Raw genomic sequence first — 20,541 nt, 5'->3', positions numbered from 1 at the left:
TTTATTAAACTTTTAAACAGCTTCATTTTTCATTTATCAGCCACTTCATCTTCCATGAAACCTTTGAACTCTTTGCCCTGTGTATAGGAAATCAACAGTTGGGCAATGGTGGCATCCAGCAAACCCGAACCAGTATCGCCCATATCTTCACCATCAGAGTTATCACTTTCGGTACTCTCGATGGTATTGCTGGTCAGTCCAGGAATGATGTCAGCTTTGGTGAACCCTCGGATGATAGTTGTGGCAGTTACTTCACCCCAGGCATCCAGTATCCACTGGCAGACCGTAGCGTAACTTGCTCTGGGCAGCCTCCCAGTGTTGGTGTAGGAATGCTCGCCTTCCACCATCCACTTTTCCCACAGAAGTCGCATTTTAGCCTTGAAGGAATGAATAATATCTATGTCCAGAGGCTGCACCCAGTATTACAGCAAGCTCCGACTTCATATTTTTTACCATGGCTTTCACGCTATCGGTTTTGTGTGCACACATGGAATCGAAGATCAGCAGTCCTGGCAGCGGGTGAAAGAATCTATCCAGTCTGCCAGCATAAACTTCCATTAGCCAAGTCCGCATTACCTGTTCATCCATCCAGCCTTTTGGATTAACGGCAACCTTCATTCCCTTTGGAAATTTGTCTTTAGGGAGGGTTTTTCTTTTAAAAATTACCATGGGGCATAATTTCTGCCCATCTGACGAAACGCCAAGGACGACCGTAAATGACGTCTTTTCATTCCCTGTGGTTCTTATCAGTACCATCGGTGTTCCGGTGCGCTCCACAGTCCTCGTCAACGGCATATTGAATGTGAGGGGGACTTTGTCCATGTTGATTATACAATGTGGCTGTGTATTTTTTTCAGAGATCTTGCCTTTGCAGTAACTCTGGAAGGCGGCTAACTTTTCCCTGTAGTCTGTCGGCAACTGCTGAGACACTGTGGTCCTTGTATGGACAGAGAGCTGCCGTCGCTTCATGAAAGCACCAAGACGCTCCTGCTTTAAATTCTTCTATATGCAATTGATTTGCAATTGCTTTGGCTTGTATCCGAATGGCGACAGTTGATAAGCTTCGGCCAGCTGCCCTTTGCTCAGAAATCCAGCCCTGGCCATCTTGCTTTACGGCCATGGAAACTCTTCTTTGTCTTTCTTGTAAGACGAAGTTCTTCCTCCTGCTGTTTCCATCTGTGTACCATGCATTCATGCTGAATTCTCTAGCTGCAGGTCTATTCCCATGTTCTTTTGCACAGTCTATTGCTTTCAATTTAAACTCAGCGTCATATGCTAGTCTCTTCTCCGCAGCCATGTCGAGGGAAGAAGTCGCCGAGGGAAGAACTCGCTGAGAGAAGAACTTGCCGAGGGAATACCCTGATAATACCCCCCGCCCCAGTAACGCCGTCATCCACAGGCAGGCAATAAGCTGTTCTGTGATTGGTTCATCATCAGAACACCGGGAGGCCATGGATTTCAAACCATTTTTGCTCGGGACAGGACCGGTACGGTAAGGATAGATATCACATTTTTGTTACTATATTAGCCGCCTCAGAGTACTAGCCGCACTTCCGGGATTCCACCAAAATGTTGGTCAAAATGGTGCGGCTTGTAATCGTGAAATTACTGTAAGTGGAAACTATCAAAACAGCCAAAGCACAGGAAAAAAATCAACCAAAGCACATTAGTAGACCTCAATGACATGCAGCTGTAGTAATGAGTCAAGACATTTAAGCAATACAACAGTGTACTATGGGGACATTCTGCACTAAAGAAAAATTAACTGCTTCAAAGATGCTGAGTCCCACTCATCAAGGCTAATAATGATATAAACTCATCAGCAGCGCAAGACACTTTGGTAGACCTCAGATGAACTCCAGTTTTCGGGGACATGACTTTACCTCCCAAATGCCAAGTTGATGACAAGTGGACTTGTACATCTCTCTTTCAAATTTAATTACTGTTAAACCAAGGCAAACTGACTGAAGACGCAAGAGAGACACCAGGTTGCACAAACTGCATTCCGATCAACTTATTTCACCAAACAAATAGTACCTATTTAATCCTAGATTCAAAACAGGATGAGGAAGAAAACAGGGAAATTAGCAACGAACTTACAGAGAGACACATTTTTAATACTGAAATGAGGAATGGCCAAAGCAAGAAGGTACATGTTTTAACCAGAGACTATCATTACCATTCCTTCCTGCCCATTAAACATACTATGAGAAACACTTTTTGTACATGATAATTTCAAGTAAAAATGACAAGGAGCCAATGCACGGATCAGAAAATAAAGGGGGCTGAGCTGAGCTGCATGCAGTTATCCCTTGATGACAGACAAGATGGCAGTAGTTCTTCGGTTCTCATCACCAAGAAGTAAATATAGCAGTTCTATGAAGTATGCAAAGTAATACCTCATACTAGTAATACTGGTACAGTAATTTCACGAATACAAGCCGCACCAATTTGACCAAAATTTTGGTGGAAACCCGGAAGTGCGGCCAATATTCCGGGGCGGCTAATACATTAACAAAATTCTGAAAGCTGCCAACACGGAAGTGAGAGCCCGCGGCAGCCCCAAGCCAAGCTGGAGCCCGGTCGGCCCCGGCAGAGGTGGGAAAGCCTGGCAGAGGCGGGGCCAGCAGTGTGGGGGGCGGGCGGCTGAGCCTGAGCCAGCAGGGCGGGGCAGGGGGGCGGCAAAGCCCGGGCCAGCAGGGCGGGGGAGCCCGGGAGAACTGGGGCTAGCAGTGCAGGGGAGCATGGCAGAAGCAGGAAGGCCGGCGGGTGGGGCTGCCTGGCAGCGGGGGAAGCCCAGCAGAATCGGGGTCAGCAGCGTGGGGGAGCCCGGCGGTGCGGGGGCCTGCAGTGCCGGCCAGGGCGAGGAAACGCGGCGGTGGTGCAGATGGGAGGGGGCGGCCGGCGAGCCCGGCGGCGGGGCTAGGGAACGCGGCGCGGCGCGGCCGGCGAGCCCAGCGGCGGGGCTAGGGAACGTGGCGCGGCGCGGCCGGCGAGCCCGGCGGCGGGGCTAGCGAACGCGGCGCGGCACGGCCAGCGAGACCGGCGGCGGGGCTAGCGAACGCGGCGCGGCGCGGCCGGCGAGCCCGGCGGCGGGGCTAGCGAACGCGGCGCGGCCGGCGAGCCCGGCGGCGGGGCTAGGGAACGCGGCGCGGCCGGCGAGCCCGGCGGCGGGGTTAGGGAACGCGGCGCGGCCGGCGAGCCCGGCGGCGGGGCTAGGGAACGCGGCGCGGCGCGGCCGTCGAGCCGGGCGGCGGGGCTAGCGAACGCGGTGCGGCGTGGCCGGCGAGCCCGGCGGAGGGGCTAGGGAACGCGGCGCGGCGCGGCCGGCGAGCCCGGCGGCGGGGCTAGCAAACGCGGCGAGGCCGGCGAGCCCGGTGGCGGGGCTAGCGAACGCGGTGCGGCGCGGCCGGCGAGCCCGGCGGCGGGGCTAGGGAAACGCGGCGCGGCGCGGCCGGCGAGCCCGGCGGCGGGGCTAGGGAACGCGGCGCGGCCGGTGAGCCCGGCGGCGGGGCTAGGGAACGCGGCGCGGCGCGGCCGGCGAGCCCGGCGGCGGGGCTAGGGAACGCGGCGCGGCCGGCGAGCCCGGCGGCGGGGCTAGGGAACGCGGCGCGGCCGGCGAGCCCGGCGGCGGGGCTAGGGAACGCGGCGTGGCCGGCGAGCCCGGCGGCGGGGCTAGGGAACGCGGCGCGGCCGGCGAGCCCGGCGGCGGGGCTAGCGAACGCGGCGCGGCCGGCGAGACCGGCGGCGGGGCTAGCGAACGCGGCGCGGCGCGGCCGGCGAGCCCGCCGGCGGGGCTAGGGAATGCGGCGCGGCGCGGTCGGCGAGCCCGGCGGCGGGGCTAGGGAACGCGGCAGCGGGGCGGTGCTGACGGGAGAGGGGGGCCAGCGAGCCCGGCGGCGGCGGCAGTACCACCCGGCCAGCCCCGCCGAGCCGTGGCGCTGAGCTGGGCCACCCGGCCCCGTCGGCAACCATGAGCGGGCCGAGCCTTCCTGGCCCCGCCCCGAGCCAGTAAAGCCCGCTATGCCGCGATCCTGTTACTAATTGGCCAATTTGTGAAAGCTGCGCATGGATTCTCGCTACGAACGAAAGTGCGGCTAATATTCGGGGTGCGGCTTATCTATTGACAAAGACAGCAACATTGTCGAGGCACCGGGGGTGCGGTTTATAATCCGTGCGGCTTGTATTCGTGAAACTACTGTAATTTCTGGCTTCTCTTGAGATCACAAGGCCATACTCCAACCTCCTAGTTATGGAAATTTTCTGATTTTCCTGAAGGAACTTTACGGTGATGAACAATTATGTTCTATGTTCCAATTACACAGAGAGGGCAATTAGGATTTGATTGTGATTTAAGAATAGTCTGTTTCTCTGATTTTCTGATTATGGAAAAAAACCCCAAACAGAATAGGCAGATAAGCAGCAGTTGTTGGAACAAACATTTTCACAGTCAATTTGATTTGTTTTAATGCTTTTTAAAAATTACCTGTGACTGAACAACTGGATTAGGAAATTCAAATCGCTTCTTGATGTCATCCAACATTTTGGCTCTGTCATATGACACTAAATTTCACTCTGCAAAGAGATTGAAAAAAATATGCTTAGGACAAGGAAGAAGAGCATGCTACTTTCTACACCACCTTCCCCTCCCCATCCGCTGGTTTATGTTGCATTTAACAACAGATGCAAGCATTAAAGCATTTTCATCCCCCTCTGAAGTCTACCATATCACCTTGTCTTTTGGGCTTGAACCCAAGAAATGCTGAATAATCATTGCTCCTGCACCCAAAATGGGTTACAGACATTTCTTAAAGCTGCAACAACTATACCATTCCATATGGCACAACATATGTGTACTCTGAGAGGATGTATTCTTGAGAGCACTTTAAGTATATTTCATTGACTTGAAAATGAGACAGCTCAAAAAGAGTGTTCACAGTCTCACAAACATGATTTAAAATGCAAAATTATCCACAAACTTTCCATCATTTCATGCAAAAAAAGGACCAACCTATGAGACTGCAAACGGTAATTGTAGTTAGGGGTTGGAACATTTGAAGTGAAAACCTTCTCTGTAAGTTGGAATATGCAGGTAATCACGAGTACACATGACCGATGTTAAAGAGAAATCAGAAGTCAGTTTGTTGCACACACATAAGTGAAACTGATGGCCACTGTAAATATTCAAATATTTCAGTTTACTACAAACTCACCTCCAGTCACTTGGAATAGCCGCCTTAAAAAACCAAATAGGCACTTGTTGAAAACCTAAGTGTAATCCTTTGCAATAAGCACTGATGAAACGTATACATGCAAAATACTCAAATTCCAAGACATACTATCAGTGTGATGCATTCAGAGCCTTGCCACTGATTTGAAAAAAGATGGAGTTAAAGTCTTGATATAAGCAATGCAGCATGTACTGCAAAAAAATATCATTTGCAGCAGCAAAACTCAAAATTAATAGTTACATTAATAGATCAGTAAATACAAATTCCTCGCAGTTAACGTTATAATTCCCATATACTTGTGGATTATATGTCTGAAAGCGCAGGAGAAAAAAAAACCACTGATGCTGGTATGGGTTTGTATAGTTTTAGAATAGATGTACACATTTCGTTTTTCCTCTATAAATAAGCCGCACCAGATTGCAAGCCGCACTTCCGTTTGCAGCGAGGATCTGTGTGCAACTTTCACAAAGTTGCCAGTTAGTAACAGAATCAAGGGATCACGGGGTTTACTGGTTCGGCCCTGCTCGGGGCGGCTGCCAGAGAGTGGCCCCAGCCCCGCTCACTGCTGCCGCCGGGAGGCAGGGGAGCGGTGTGCCTGGCCGGTGCCGCTAGGAGGAGGGAGAGGGGCGTCCCTGGCCAGTGCCACCAGGAAGAGGGAGAACGGCGTGCCCAGTCGGTGCTGCTGCCGCGCCCCCTGGGGCTGGGCAGTAGTGCCGCTGCACTGTCGCTGCCCCGCCGCCCGGGGCCAGGCGGGCTCTGCCTCGGCTTGGGGCTGCTGCTGGCTCAGACTTCCGGGTTGGGAAATTTCCAAAATTTGTTCATATGTTGGCCACTCCTAAACGTAAGCCGCATTTCCAGTTTGGGAGCAAAATTTTAGTCAAAATGGTGCGGCTTATAATCGTGAAATTACTGCAATGGCATTTTGAGACAATAGATGTCCATTAAATCAAATCACATTAAACTAGAGCTGATATCTTGCTTTTTACAAAAAAAAAAACAAGATCGCAACAGCAAACAATTCCAGACACACTTAGATCTGTTGAGCACGGCTAATAGCACTAGTGGATCTAGATGTATGTGCCTATTTGTATATATAAACCCAAGGCCCCCAGTTCTATCCAGCAAACAGTAAAATGAGGTAAGGTACCTTCCTGAGCAGTTTTGACATGAACACACTGGAATTACAGTAATTTCACGAACACAAGCCACACTGTTTTGACCAAAATTTTGCTCTCATACCGTGAAAGCGGCTAATATTCAGGTGCGGCCAATATGTGAATAATTTTCTGACATTTTCAACCCCGGGAGTGCAAAGCAAGTCAGTGCAAACTGCAAAGTCGAGCTCCTGCCAGTAAAACCCTGCATTTACGCGGTTGTTACAAATTGATACTCTGTTGCACGGCGGGTGGAGCTGTTCTGTGCAGGCAGCACGGGGGGTGGGGAAGGCGGGGCAGCTCTCTCCTGCTTGGCCCCGCAGCTCGGAGGAGGCAGGGACAGCTCTTTTCTGCTGGCCCCGCGGCCCGGAGGAGGCAGGGACAGCTCTTTTCTGCTAGCCCCGCGGCTCGGGGGGGGCAGGGACAGCTCCCTCCGCTTGGCCCCGCGGCTCGGAGGAGGCAGGGACAGCTCTCTCCGCTTGGCCCCGCGGCTCGGAGGAGGCAGGGACAGCTCTCTCCGCTTGGCCCCGCGGCTCAGAGGAGGCAGGGGCAGCTCTCTCCGCTTGGCCCCACGGCTCGGGGAAAGCAGGAACAGCTCTCTCCACTTGGCCCCGCGGCTCGGGGGAAAGCAGGGACAGCTCTCTCCACTTGGCCCCGCGGCTCGGGGGAAGGCGGGGCAGCTCTCTCCGCTTGGCCCCGCAGCTTGGGGAGCTCCCGTCCCCGCGTGCTGCCGCCGCAGGAGCAGGCAGGCTCCATCCCCGGCTCCCATGGCTGCCGCAGGTGCCGGCGGGCTCTGTGCCCCCCCTGCTGCCGCGGGGCAGCGCCAGGTCGGGGTGACCGAGCCCAGCGGTGGCGGCGGCCGGCCCCGAGCGGGCCCGCCGAGCGGCAGCACCGAGCTAGGTCACCCAGCCCTGTCGGCAGCCCCGAGCCCTCATGGCCCAAGCCAAGCCAGTAAACCCCGCCCTGCCGCGGTTCTGTTACTAATTGGCAACTTTGTTGCACGCGGGTCCTCGCTGCGAACACAGAGCGGCTTATACTCGGGTGCGGCTTATTTATGGACAAAAAACGAAATGTTTGCCAACACCCAGCCATGCGGCTTATACTCAGTGCGGTTTGTATTCATGAATTTACTGTATACTCTATCTCTCATGAGGCAATTTTTTTTTAACCATATTAAAAGAAAAAACTATTACAGAGGATCATTACAAGCACAGAACATACTTTCAATGTCAGCACAAAGCACCTAATTCCAGACAGACTGAAAGTCCACTGCCCTTGCACAAATCCCAGATTTGTATCAATCTAAACTAAATAGCTACAGGATACTTAAAATGCAACAGCTATATCAGTGCAATTAAATTAATTTAAACAACACTTCAACAGTTTTTCAGTCTTCAACATTCACCCTTAGCAAAGGCAACTGTGTATGCATATGGAATACCTGTAAAGTTTACAAGCTACATGGATAATCAAGGCTAGCAGAGACCTAAAGATGCTTTTTATTCAGCCTCCCATTCAAAGGAAGTTCAGACATGTAGCCGGAGTAGGTTGCTCAAGGTTTTGCCCCAGTTTGGCTTTGAAAACCTCTCAAGATCAGGGAAGGCGCCACTTTACTGAACTGTTCTGATCAACAAAACCCTTCTCTCCATCACTAGTCTTTAGCTCTTTTTGCCATGAACTCCTATGAAGCACTTGGATGTGCTTTCTTTCATCCCCCTCCCATCAGTACCAGGGCTGCTACTGGGTACCCTCCGTTCAGCTGCCACACCTCCCCTCTGAACTGGACTCCAGAGGAAAACTGGATTTCTCCACATCACCACTGGACCTCCGGAGGGAAACTGCACCTTCTACAGGAGTACTGCTCCAACTGAATCACATCTGTCACTGCCAGGGGACTGCAGCCACCATTGAATGGGACTGCTACCAACACCCTGCCTGACAGAGTGTCAGATTGTATTCCGACTTTGTCAGGGTTTGGAGTTTGTTTCTTTGTAGTACTGTATGTCTATTTTAATTTTCCTAGTAAAGAACTGTTATTCCTAATTCCCATATTTTTGCCTGAAAGCCCCTTGATTTCAAAATTATAATAATTTGGAGGGAGGGGGTTTAGATTTTCCATTTGAAAGAGAAGCTCCTGCCTTTCTCAGCAGACACCTGTCCTCCAAACTAAAACAGCAACTTTTCGTTCTTTGTCCGTATATAAGCCGCACCTGATTATAAGCTGCACTTTGGGTTCGGACCAAAATTTTTGTCAAAATGGTGCGGCTTATAATCATGAAATTACTGTACTGGATATGGCACTCTGAGTTACTGTTTAGCTGACGTAGTGGTTTTCAGTTAAATGCTGGACTTGATGATCTTGAAGATCTTTTCCAACTTCCACGATTCTACAATTGCAGATCCCTTCCACTTCAGGACATTCTATGATACATCATCAACCACACACATAAAAAACCATCCACCCCAAAAAAACCCAGGGAACACACATAGACATGCAAGATAAATAAAGAAAAAAACAAGGTATAAAAAAATTACCTTGGCTTGCTCTCCCAATGTAGTCAATGTAAATGATAAGCATGAGTGTAGCCTCGAGCTTCACTTACTGCCAGATGGCCACAAAGTTGATCCATCACTGCCCCTCCACTAGAAAGGGGGCAAAAATATCATTCAGGGCATATGACATAATGATGGGAAGATGACTCAGCAACTACTGTTATAGGGAAAACAGAGTCAAGCCAAGGAAATTTATTTTTACGAATGAAATGTGAGCAGAACAGCACGAAATAATAATAATAATAAATCTAGAAATACATTCACCCCACCCTTCCCTTTCTTCTGGGGTCAGCTTCACTCACTTTCAACTTCTCTACCTCTTCGCCCTGAATGAAGGTTGCAGTCACATTTTTCCCAGCTCCAGCATGGGGTTCCAACCACTGTCTGCAGTTCTTCATGAACTGCTCCAGCGTGGGTCCCTTTTATGGGGTACAGTTGTTCAGGAACAACTGTGCTCAAGTGTGGGTTCTAAATCTTGTCAGAAAACCTATTTCAGCGTGGGCTTCTGTCTCCATGGTCCCACTTTCAGAAGCCTGCTCCACCACGAGATCCTCTCCATGGAGTCAGAGCCTCCTTTGGGCATGCAACTAGTCTAACATGGGGTTCTCCAGGTGGACACCTGCTTCACCACGAATTTCCATAGGCTGCAACACACACGCTACTTTACCACAGTCTTCACCACGGGCTGCACAGCAATCTCTGCTCCAGCACCCAGAGCATCTCCTCTCCCTCCTTCTGCACCTTGGCGTCTGCAAGGCTATTTCTCTCATGATCCCACTTCTCTCCTTGGGCTGCTGTTTTGTAGGTTTTTCACCTTCTTAAACGTGCTGTCCCCGAGGTGCTGCTACCATCACGGACGGGCTTGGCCCTGGCCAGTCCATTTGGAGCCGGCTGGCACTGGCTCTGTCAGACATAAGGAAAGGTTCTGGCAGCTTCTCACAGAGGCCACCCCTGTAATCCTTCCGCTACCACATTTTTGCCATGCAAATCTAACAAAGCATCCTAATGCTAAGAGGGACAAGCATGCTAATTCAAGTGAACCCGAGAGAGGCTGTCACGGCACCACGTCTTCGGATCTGCTCCACTTCTCCAGAAAAAACTGCAAAGTTAAGTTAAGCCACGTAACAAGAAAATGATCGCGGGGAGCACTGAGACTATACTTCCCGCCTGTGGCCTCAGAGCCTTTGGATCCTTTTTAAGGGCTCTCGATTCAAACCGGTGTTCCTACCAAGCCAGAAGTGAGAACACCTGCACACACCGTCACCGCCTGAGTGCGACACAGGCAAAAGTCTCACAGCGATCAGCTTTAAACAAAAACGTAAAACATACAACACCCCCTCACACAGGGCAGTAGCGGCAGCTGCCGTCCTGACGCCGCGGATGGGCCCCGCCGCCCCTCACCTCGGTCGGGACGGGCTGGGCCAGGCTCGCTGCGCTTCCAGCACGGCCACGCCGCCGCCCTCCCGCTGCGCCCGGAACCGGCCACGCACATCGCGCATGCGCGGCGCCTGGCGCAAGCGCAGCGGCGGCGGAGCGAGGGGGCGCGCTGGGCCCCGGTACCGCGGGTCGGGCCGTGCTGCTCGGTGCGGCCGGAGGGGCCGCGCTGGCCCCCGGTACCGCGGGGAAGGACGGGGGACTCGGTAATGATGCCCTACACAGGGAAGAACCCACATCTTTATCGGCTTCGTAATTATTGCAGAGTGGGTGTCGTCAGCCTCCTAAATGCCTTGGCAGGCAGTCATCAAGAAGGAAGACCATCAGAAAGACCCTGGATATGCAGAATAAATGATGCTCTGGTTGCTGCATGTGTACCACATAATCACACAGTCAATTAGGTTGGAAAACACCCCTAAGAACATCGAGGGTACTCTCTCTCAAAGGCAGAAGAAGAGTTTAAGCCCAGTTCTGGTGTATTTTGGTAACTGCTGCGCTACGAACTGGTATCTACACATCTGAGGCAGGCTGTATTCTCAGTTAAGAGTTAGTTTAATGCAAAACAGCTCTTCTGTTCCCTAGCGTCAAAGCAACACACAATTTATGCGAGGCATGCGAGGCATGAAATTATCTTCAGAGAAGTTCACAAATATTTGGAAAGTAATTTGTGTGAAAATTGTAAGGTTGTTCTCTCTCAAGGTTACCTTGTCTGAGTTGGTTTGAGCTGAAAGTAGTGGAATGCTAACAAATAAGGAGCAAAAGTAAATCTACATTTAGACTTGTCTACACAAGTCTGTCTCGTATTTTTTCAGTTTTTTTAATTTTAAAAGAGTGGGGATGTATTGTTTTCAGTTTCACCAGCTAAAGCCATAAGAAGTTTATAGTATTCAAAGAGCTCTGCGACTGCCTGCATCAAATTGGTGGAAACACATGCGCTGCCACTTCCAAGAGGCACTAAAAGCTCAGAAGTGACTCACTGTATTCTCTTGAGCTGTCTATATGTTTACAATACAAAGGGAAGATCAATCAGATCCCAGAGAATATGTGGACTGCTTGCTCTATCCATGACTTCTCTCCAGCAGCTGTTTTCAAGCAGCACATACAATTATTTGTGACTTGGCTTTTGGTTCAGTACACTCTGGCCAAGATGGGCTCCCATGTCTGCCTGTTGCTGAAATATAATAGGATGAGGAAAAAAGGACCTGTAGAAACTTTCCCATCTCTAAGTGACCATAAGTAACGACATAAATCCAACAGCAGTGTTCAGTCTACTCTCCCCATTCCATGCTTTCTGCTTCATTTAAGGACATCTTGCTGTTGATAGGTTGGTTTGTTGACATTTTGTGATTAGTAGTCAGCTACAGAGGGCCCTCACTACACTCATGCAGAGCTTCCATGGACTTTCATGCAAATCTAATGTGAGGGCAGAAATGAGAAAAAAGTGCCTGTTTTTTATCCTCACAGGCTATTGAGATGAATAAGAGTGTAAATTACTTAACTCTCAGGGAGAACTTTGCAACTCACAAGATTAGGCTTGAAATACCATATTGAACTTTTTATGTAGGAGTTCATAGACAAAAGCTCCTTTTGTATTAGTGCAAGCAAGGCCTGTGGCATTTTTTGACTGCCTATTCAGCACTTTTCCTTTTACAATTGCCAGGTCACAGAGCTTGCCTGACAGGTGAAGTGTATCAATAGCATGCAATCCAGAGAAACTTCTCCATCTGTGTGTTAGTTCCATGTTGTGCCCTAGACGTGGGAGCCTTAGTTCTGAGTAGTGTGCCAAGTCTGCTACTGCCCAAATAAGCATTAGCCAAAATGGCTTTCAATTTGATGCAAACTGCAATGAGATCTCCTGAGATTAAAGGAGCACATAGCAATTTATTTTGGTGCAGACCATTCTGAGTGTGTTGATAATGTGAAATATCTTGCTTTGATAAGCAGCTCACCGGAGGTTTTATGGTTGGTGTGAGAGTATCAGGAATATCACATCCATTCTCTGGGTTACTTGACTGTGGTGTGTAATTGCTAGCACTGTTCCTAAGCCCCAAGTTTCTTGCAGGTCATCTAAGGACATTGAGGCATGAGAACACTGAGCATACATAACACGAACACTCTCACAAAGAGCTCTTGGTAGCTCCAGAGTCTCAGATGTGGCTTGAGACAAAAGGAACCCATGTCATCTTCGTTAAAGCATTTACTGTCCTATGGTCTCAATCTGTTTTAATGACATATTTTTTAATGCTGATATCTCAGAAGCAGGAAAAAAGCAGAAGATATCTCTTAAAGGCCATACTTTAATTTACAGATACTGCTTTTGATTGCTTTCAACTTGCAAGGCTTTTAGAACCTGGCTGTGAAGCCGAGATATGTTTTCTGTAGTGGCCTGAAGTGATGTCCCCAACTTTCAAGGTCTTCCATTAAAGTAGGATAAATACTTGTGGAGTCTGAAGGGTAGCATCAGTGTGAAAGTCATAACTGGGTTTGATTCAGAGCAGTTCATAACAGCTGCAGATTATGGTGAAAAAAGTTTTCCCTAGCAAAGTTTTGAAATCAGTGTTCCCTTTTGAAAGAAATTTGACACCTTTGAGAGGTGTCTCCAATACAATTTACTGCTGGTCTTAATGTAACCTATCTGTTATAGAGAAAATAATAAAAATATAATTCAGCTGGCTTTTATTGGGTTGCCAAATAGGATTACCACCCTCCAGTTTGTGTGACAAGAGTTCTTGAAAAGGTCAGCAAATCTGTGAAAAGTGCCCTATTCTCTGGCTTGTGAATTTTCTTCTAGGAAAAAAACTAGGCAGAAATCTTTGTCTCCAGTACACTTTTTCTAGAATATTCTAAGTTTTATTATGGGACAATCTAATCCCATGAGAGGTAATGCATGGTAATGCTCTCCAGGAAATGCCAGAAGGTTCTCTTGGCAGCATTTGTAATGTGCTGCGAGGTCTCCCAGTGAAGGTTACTATGCAAATGAAAATCATACAGTAATAGCACTGATAATGTCCTAATCTGCATATCTCATTTCTTACATGGAATTTTATCCAAACCAGAAAGCAATTCTAGCTTTAATCATGAAGCAGAGGAATAATGAAAGTTCCATTTAAGAATATATTAAAGAAATCAATACCAGCAAAGTCTACCACTATTGAAATGTATTTATTTTAAATTTCTTGAGCCTGATAATGAAATACGGTTTTAGCAAATGGATCTGCCTAGTCAGCTATGTCTTTAGCCATTAAAACTAGGAAGGCTCATTTAAAATGCATTCAAATTTCAAATGCAGCCGCTTTTGCTCCAAACAGTCCACTATGAAGGGCCATCACTCTACCCGTGCTTCCATAGACTTCAGTGCAAATCCAGTGTGAGGGCAGAAATGAGAAAAAAGTCCCTGATTTTTATCTTCACAGGCTATTGAGATGAATAAGAGTAGAAATTACTTAACTCTCACCAGAGAGAGCTCTGCAACTCACAAGTTTAGGCTTGAAATGCCATATTGAACTTTATCCTGTAGGAGATCATAGATTAAAAACTCTCTTTGTATTAGTGCAAGCAAGGCCTGTGGCATTTTTTGACTGCAGAGCACTTGGTCTACTGAGGGGTAATGTAGAAAGTTAGAGGCATGTTTCTGGTAAGGACTATTTGCTAGCACTATTGCATTGTTTCAGTTTCCCATTGATTATATCAAATGGCAGAGAGTTTTTAAAGAGATAGAAGAATTTTTGGCATCAGTTCTCACTCTCAGGCTCATGGATCCTACAAAGTCTTTCAATTTATATGTGCATGAATGAAAATGAATAGCTAGTGGAGGTGATAACACTGAAATAAAGGCCTCACCAAAAACCAGTTTCATACAGCTCTGTACATCTGGATCTGATTTTGTTAAATCACTGGCAGCAGCAGCTACAATATTAGAAAGATGTTATCCCCTTGTTCTGGAGTACACTGTAAGTAATTTATGTTCCACACGAGGTGGAAATACTTTTGAAACAGTACACAACTCACGCCTTACTGCCACAATGGGTGCACAAGTACAAATGGATCCTAGTAGTGCTGGATAGTATAACTTAGAAAAGATGCAGTGGGCCAAACATCACTAGTGTGAGCAGGTGATGAACACTTCAAGTGAACTGCGGGCAGATGTAACTGATGTTGCTTCGCACAATCCACATCTAACTTCGTGGGTGGTTCATCTTCCTACTCGAATGGGCAACAATACATGAGATACACTGTGAAAAGCCAAGGGAGAGTAATAGAAGCTGAACCCCACTAGTCTCCAAAGTAACAAACTGGATTCTACTTTCACTTACATGATGTGGCACAGCAAAACCTAAGGAGGATTCAAGGAATGAAGTTAAGGATGTGATTTAGATTATTTTATGCCTCCACTTTTTTTTTTTAAATGAACATTTGCTAAAGTAACAAAACTTCAAGACTGCTCAGGAGTGATTAAAAATAGATGAGTATTCCAATTGTTGTCATTGAGATTAACAAGACTATTCATTTGTTTAGATTTACACAGGGTGTGTTTGCAAGTCATGATGTGACTTTAGCAAGACCAGAGAAGGAGGGGATCATCCCCTTACTGGTGAGGCTGCATCTTGAATCCTGTGTTCTGTTTTGGGCCCCTCCTTCACTACAAACAGACACTGTGTTGCAGCATGTGTCCAGAGAAGGGGAACAAAGCTGCTGGAAGGTCTGGAAGACAAAATTTACAAAGAGCTCTTGAGGGAGCTCGGGTTGTTTATCCTGGAGACTATTAGCCTGAAGGGAGACTGTATCGCTTTCTAGAACTCCCCTGAAAGAATTGCAAGACTCCTAGCATCCATTTTCATAAGAATCATTGTACCTTTTTGCCCTAGTCTCTCAAGGATTTACATTGAGAGGGGGAGATACAAGGGCAGAACATTGATCAATGATGTTATGAGAAACCATTGTTCTTGCTTTATATTTGTGTATATATATATATATATATATATATATATATATATATATATATATATGTATTGTATATATATATATGTATTTGCTATGCATACATATATTTGTATGTGTTTGCAGTCTACACACACACATACTTGTATGTATTTGCAGTCTGAAGCAGATAAATTTTTGTCCTGCTTTGGAGGACAGGTGTCTGCTAAGAAAGGCAGGAGCCTCTCTTTGAAAAGGGGAATGTAAACCCCCTCCCTCCAAATTATAATGATTTTGAAATTGAGGGGATTTCAGGCAAAGATATGGGAATTAGGAATAATAGTTCTTTACTAGGGAAATTAAAAGAGAAATACAGTACTACAAAGAACAAACCCAAAACACTGACAAAGTCAGAATACAACCTGACACCCTGTCAGTCAGGGTGTTGGTCACAGTCCCATTAAATGGTGACTGCAGTCCTCTTACAGTGACAGATGTAGTTCAGTTGAAGCAGTGGTCCTGTAGAAGGGTGCAGTTTTCCTCTGAAGGTCCAGTGAAGATGTGGAAAGGTCTGGTTTTCCTCTGTAATCCAGTGGGAAAAGGGCTACCTTGGTGTTCCAAATCTCAGTTTTTATCTAGGTAGGAAATGCTTGGGTCCTCCCTCTGGGTGCAGCATCTCCCAATGGGATGAAGTAATTTTATCAGTCACACAGTGGGACTCAATGGGCCCTTAGTAGAAGATATCTCCCTGAAGGAAGGATGGATTGTGAAAAGATAAAGAACAATGCCCCACCTGGTTTTAATGGATGGCCCATTAGCAAGAATATCTCTCATGGAGATAAGAATCACTACCCTACCTGGTCTCAACAGATGGTGATAGAACAGATATTTTTGATCACATCCTGTGTTGCAAACCAAGACAAATGTATAGCTTTGGTCAGTTTAAAACATGCTGTCTGAGAAACAGATATATGGAGAATGGGTGAGGCAGCAGAGCATGGAAATTGCAGTGAATCAGGATAGCATACTTTTTGCATTTGTATCTTTTGGAGTGCTGGGAAGTTTTTATTGGAAATTGTAAATATATGTAAAAGTGTCTGTAACTGATGTCACATGTTGATGAAAATTCGTTTTTACAGGAAGTTCATTGTTCATTGAGGGGTGCCTACATTAGGAGGAGTCTGAATGAATTACATCTGCTTACTACTAAAATCTATTTAATTAATGGAGCACACAGAGCTTATATGGAAGGGCATCTGAATCCTGTATGGCAAATCAGAATATACAAACTGCATATTGACTGATTCCCTTCCAGCAGCTGGCAAAATATGTCCACCCATCTTAATTCTGTTTTGTTCCCCTGTATGACTTCATAAAAATTACTTCTACCTTTATCAGTATGCTGTAATTACTGGCTGACTCCCATATGTTGAGCAATCATGCTTTACAACTTTCTCATATGTGAAAGTTGCTATTTCTCATTCATATGATTTCTGTTTAGATTTCTGAAATGTGCCTATCAAGCTCCTAAAGCCAGACTTCTGAAAATATGTATGTAATATATTCCTTAAACCTTGCGGTGTTGTCTCAAATGCCATATCTATCAAATACAGTAATTTCACGAATACAAGCCGCACCATTTTGACTAAAATTTTGCTCCCACTCCGGAAATGTGGTTTACACTCAGGAGCGGCTAACATGTGAATAATTTTCTGACATTTCCAACCCCAGAAGTGCCAACCAGGGTGCCGAGCCGAGTGCCTGCCAGTAAAACCCAGGATTTCGCTATTGTTACAAATTGGTTACTGTATTGTACGGCGGGTGGGGCCAGCTCAGCGCCGGCAGCGTGGGGGAGGGAGGGAGGCAGGGGAGTTCCCTACTTCAGGTGGGGGAGAGGCAGGGGGCTCTGTGCTGACATCCCCATGGCTCGGGGAGGAGGCGGGGGGCTCCACCCCCGCCCTCCGCCGCCGCGGCGGGAGCAGGGGGCGCTCTGTGCTCGCCCACTGCCACTGCGATGGGAGCGGGGCGTGTGCTCCATACCCGCCCGCCGCTGCTGTGGCGGGAGCGGGGCCGGGGCGAACAACCCCAGAGGCGGCCGCCAGCCCCGGGCGGCACCACCAAGCTGGGCCACCTGGCCCTGTCAGCAACCCCGAGCGGGCCGAGCCTGCACAGCCTCAGCTGAACCAGTAAACCCCCCACCCTGCCGCCGTTCTGTTACTATTTGGCAACTTTGTTGCACGCGGGTCCTCGCTGCGAAGGACAGAGTGGCTTATATTCAGGTGCGGCTTATTTCCCAGAGATGCGGCTTATAGTCAGTGCGGCTTGTATTTGTGAAATCACTGTAATTTCTCATTGATTGTTGAACTAGTTGTGTATTTCAGTTTCTCTGTTCTCCAATACTACTTTTACTAATGTGCTTTTTTCTATTTCTTAACTTTTTCTATTTTTTTTTTCAGGGCCAAATTTCTTCCCATTGTGTTTAACTGCTTTCAACTTTCATGCCTCTTCTGTGTTTTCCTCGTTAAATAGTTTAGTTAGTCTTTTTATTTCAATTTGCCATCCATAAAGTTGGGAAAAAATTGTATTCTGAATCAGTGAGGACATAATAATGAATTCATTAAAGATAAGGACAGCTAAGACCCAGTGGTTATATGAGTACTTATCACTGATTTAAAAATCTGTTTTTCACCAGTTTTTCACCAAGGTAATGTTAAGCCATTTGAGATTCTCACTCATTTTCTAGTGATACTGGAAATAAGATTTGGTTGGTTTATGGCTCTCACAATAAAAGTGTGAGGATAGTGTAGTTTTGTACCTTTCTGATACTCTTGTAATGAAGCTAGAGAATAACATAAGTATTCTATGACCAAGATATGGTAGTCATCTTATGCATAAATTCCTGAATTGGATAATGGTCAACTTAGGTAACTAATATTGGTGTATTGGGTTTGCATGGAGAGGTTTTTGGTAGTGAGGGCTACAGGGATTGCTCTTGTGAGAAGCTGCTGGAAACTTCCTCCATGTTTGGCAGAGCCAAAGCCAGCCAGCTCCAAGACGGATATGCCACTGGCCAGGATTGAGCCAATTAGAAATGGTGGTAACATCTCTGTGATAACAGATTTAAGAAGGAAAATAGAAGTTCTTGTGCAGATAAAATCATAGCCAGAGAAAAGTCAAGTGAGAACATGTGAAAGAAACAACTCTGCAGACACCAAGGTCAGTGTAGAAGGAGGAACAGGAGGTGCTCCAGCAGGTGCTGGAGCTGAGATGCCCCTGTAGGCTGTGGTGTAGACCATTGGTGAAACAGCTGCAGCCCACGGAGGATCACAGGGATGCAGAGATCCACCTGCAGCCTGTGGAGGAGACCCATACCTGACACGAGGCTGTAACTCCGTGGGACACCTGTGCTGGAGCAGGCTCCTGGCAGGGACCTGCAGACCTGGGGAGAGAGGAGCCCAGACCAGAGCAGATTTCCTGCTAGGAGTTGTGATCCCATGGGGGGTCCATGCTGTGGAAGAGTGATCCATGTTGCAGCAGTTGGTGAGGACTGTTGCCTGTGGGATAGACTCACATTGGAGAGCTTCATGGAGAACTGTCTCCCATGGGAGAGCAGGGAAAGGAGTCCCCTTCCTGAGCAGTGGGAGAAATAACTTGTGATGAACTGACCATAACCCCCATTCCTGTCTCCCTGTGCTGCTGGGGGGAAGGAGGTTGAGCTGGGAGTGAGGGAGGAGTGGGAATAAGGTGTTTTTAAGGTCTTATTTTACTTCTAATTATCCTGCTCTGATTTTGTTAGCAATAAATTCAGTTAAGATCTCTAATTCAAGCCTGTTTTGCCCGTTATTTCATGAGTAGTCTCTATCCCTATCTCAATCCATGAACCCCTTGTTGTATTTTCTGTCCCCTGCCCAGTTGCAGAGGAGAGTGAGAGAGACTTTGGTGGGTGCTGGACATGCAGACAGAGTCTATCCATAACAGTGTTTTTGGTGCCATGACTTGCATTCAAATCGAGGTTGCTGCTACCACAAGAACCAGATGCAGAGTGAAAATGGTCACATAATTGCTTTATACTTGACTGATTGCTAATAGGGTGATTTCCTTTCAGGCCAGAAACTGAGAACATTTTCAGTGAAGTTAATCCCTGGTATCTCCCTTGCACATGTGATCAGACTCTCCTGGCTATGGTTGGGGAAATCCGAAACAAGTTCTCTGAACTTAGTCATTACACAGCTGTAAACAGAGTACAGAATTTGACTTTATTTCTTTGACTAACGGGAGTATTTACCACCATTGTGAGAAAATAAAGCCCTAAATACTTCCTTGTAGGTCTTTCAAAAAGACTTTTTCCATTCTTGATAAATTTCCTTATGTGTCCCTAGAGGCCACTAAAAAAATATTTTTAACGTTTTATACTGTAATATTGTGCTTCACCAAGACCCATTTTGCATTTATCTTTTGTTATTACTACACCCCTCTGAGGTTGCCAGTGGTGAGGTATAAACTGTTTTATATTGTATTCTAAAGCATGCAGGCCTTGATCTTGCAAATCTTTTTTATTTGTTTATATGTTTCCATCTAAAGTGCTTATTTTCATTTGATTTGTGATTAGAAATTGAAAAGCCGATAAAACCTCAAAACAGGCACACATTTGGTTCAGGCTGCTTGGCATTTGTTCATCCTATGTAGCTAACCAAAGAAAGCCAATCCATACATTCTGCCATTAGGTCCTGACAGCCAGAGTGGCATTAGGAAGAAACTTAGCCAAATTCCTTGTTGTATGTGTAAGATCAGCTGTAGGCTTATTTTAACTTTTGGCTCTGGTTCAGGCCATTGTAATCAATATCTGGCTTGGATCAAGATTGGCTATAATTTTTTTATATTGTCTGCATAATAAAAGATCTGAAATACAGAGAAATTCAGATTGATGATACACTTAAAAGGCACTATGGTTTCATTTATATCCAGTAATATTAGCTTTTTCAGTTAATTGCTTTTTTTGGTAATATTTGAAAACAAGGCCTATTTAAGAGTCAGCCAGACTTGGGTCACAAAATTTGAACTTCAAATAGAAATTTAAAACAGCTGTGCTTGAAATATTGAAGACAATTCAATGTATCCAAATGAGCTGTGAAACAGTCTTCTTTTTTGCGGTGTAAGACATATCTGCCTTGTGTAAGAAAACAATACAGAAAAGCAGCGATTCCTTTCAGTCGTGTGGAATCACCAACAGTACAGCTGAAATACAGCTCCTG

The 20,541-nt window shown here is 46.9% G+C and overlaps 1 protein-coding gene across 3 annotated transcripts in view; it reads right to left on the bottom strand.

Moving 5' to 3' along the window:
- The window catches only part of FOCAD (focadhesin), a 104,403-nt gene extending 93,981 nt beyond the window's left edge, over positions 1-10,422 (bottom strand). The window contains exons 1-4 of one of the 3 annotated variants that reach the window (XM_033085673.1): positions 10,340-10,420; positions 9,606-9,841; positions 8,921-9,028; positions 4,487-4,575 (exon numbers count right to left, since the gene is read on the bottom strand). In XM_033085673.1, coding sequence (XP_032941564.1) covers positions 4,487-4,543 — 57 coding nt within the window. In that variant the 5' untranslated portion in view covers positions 4,544-4,575; positions 8,921-9,028; positions 9,606-9,841; positions 10,340-10,420. Of the gene's footprint in view, positions 1-4,486; positions 4,576-8,920; positions 9,029-9,605; positions 9,842-10,339 lie in introns of all 3 variants that reach the window. The other 2 variants (XM_033085674.1, XM_033085672.1) reach the window with 2 other exon arrangements.
- Between the last annotated feature and the right edge of the window lie 10,119 nt (positions 10,423-20,541).

Source organism: Catharus ustulatus, chromosome Z (assembly GCF_009819885.2).
Source record: "Catharus ustulatus isolate bCatUst1 chromosome Z, bCatUst1.pri.v2, whole genome shotgun sequence".
NCBI lineage: Eukaryota > Metazoa > Chordata > Aves > Passeriformes > Turdidae > Catharus > Catharus ustulatus.
The sequence above is the reverse complement of the archived record's forward strand: the minus strand, read 5'-3'. Positions and strand labels throughout refer to the sequence as shown.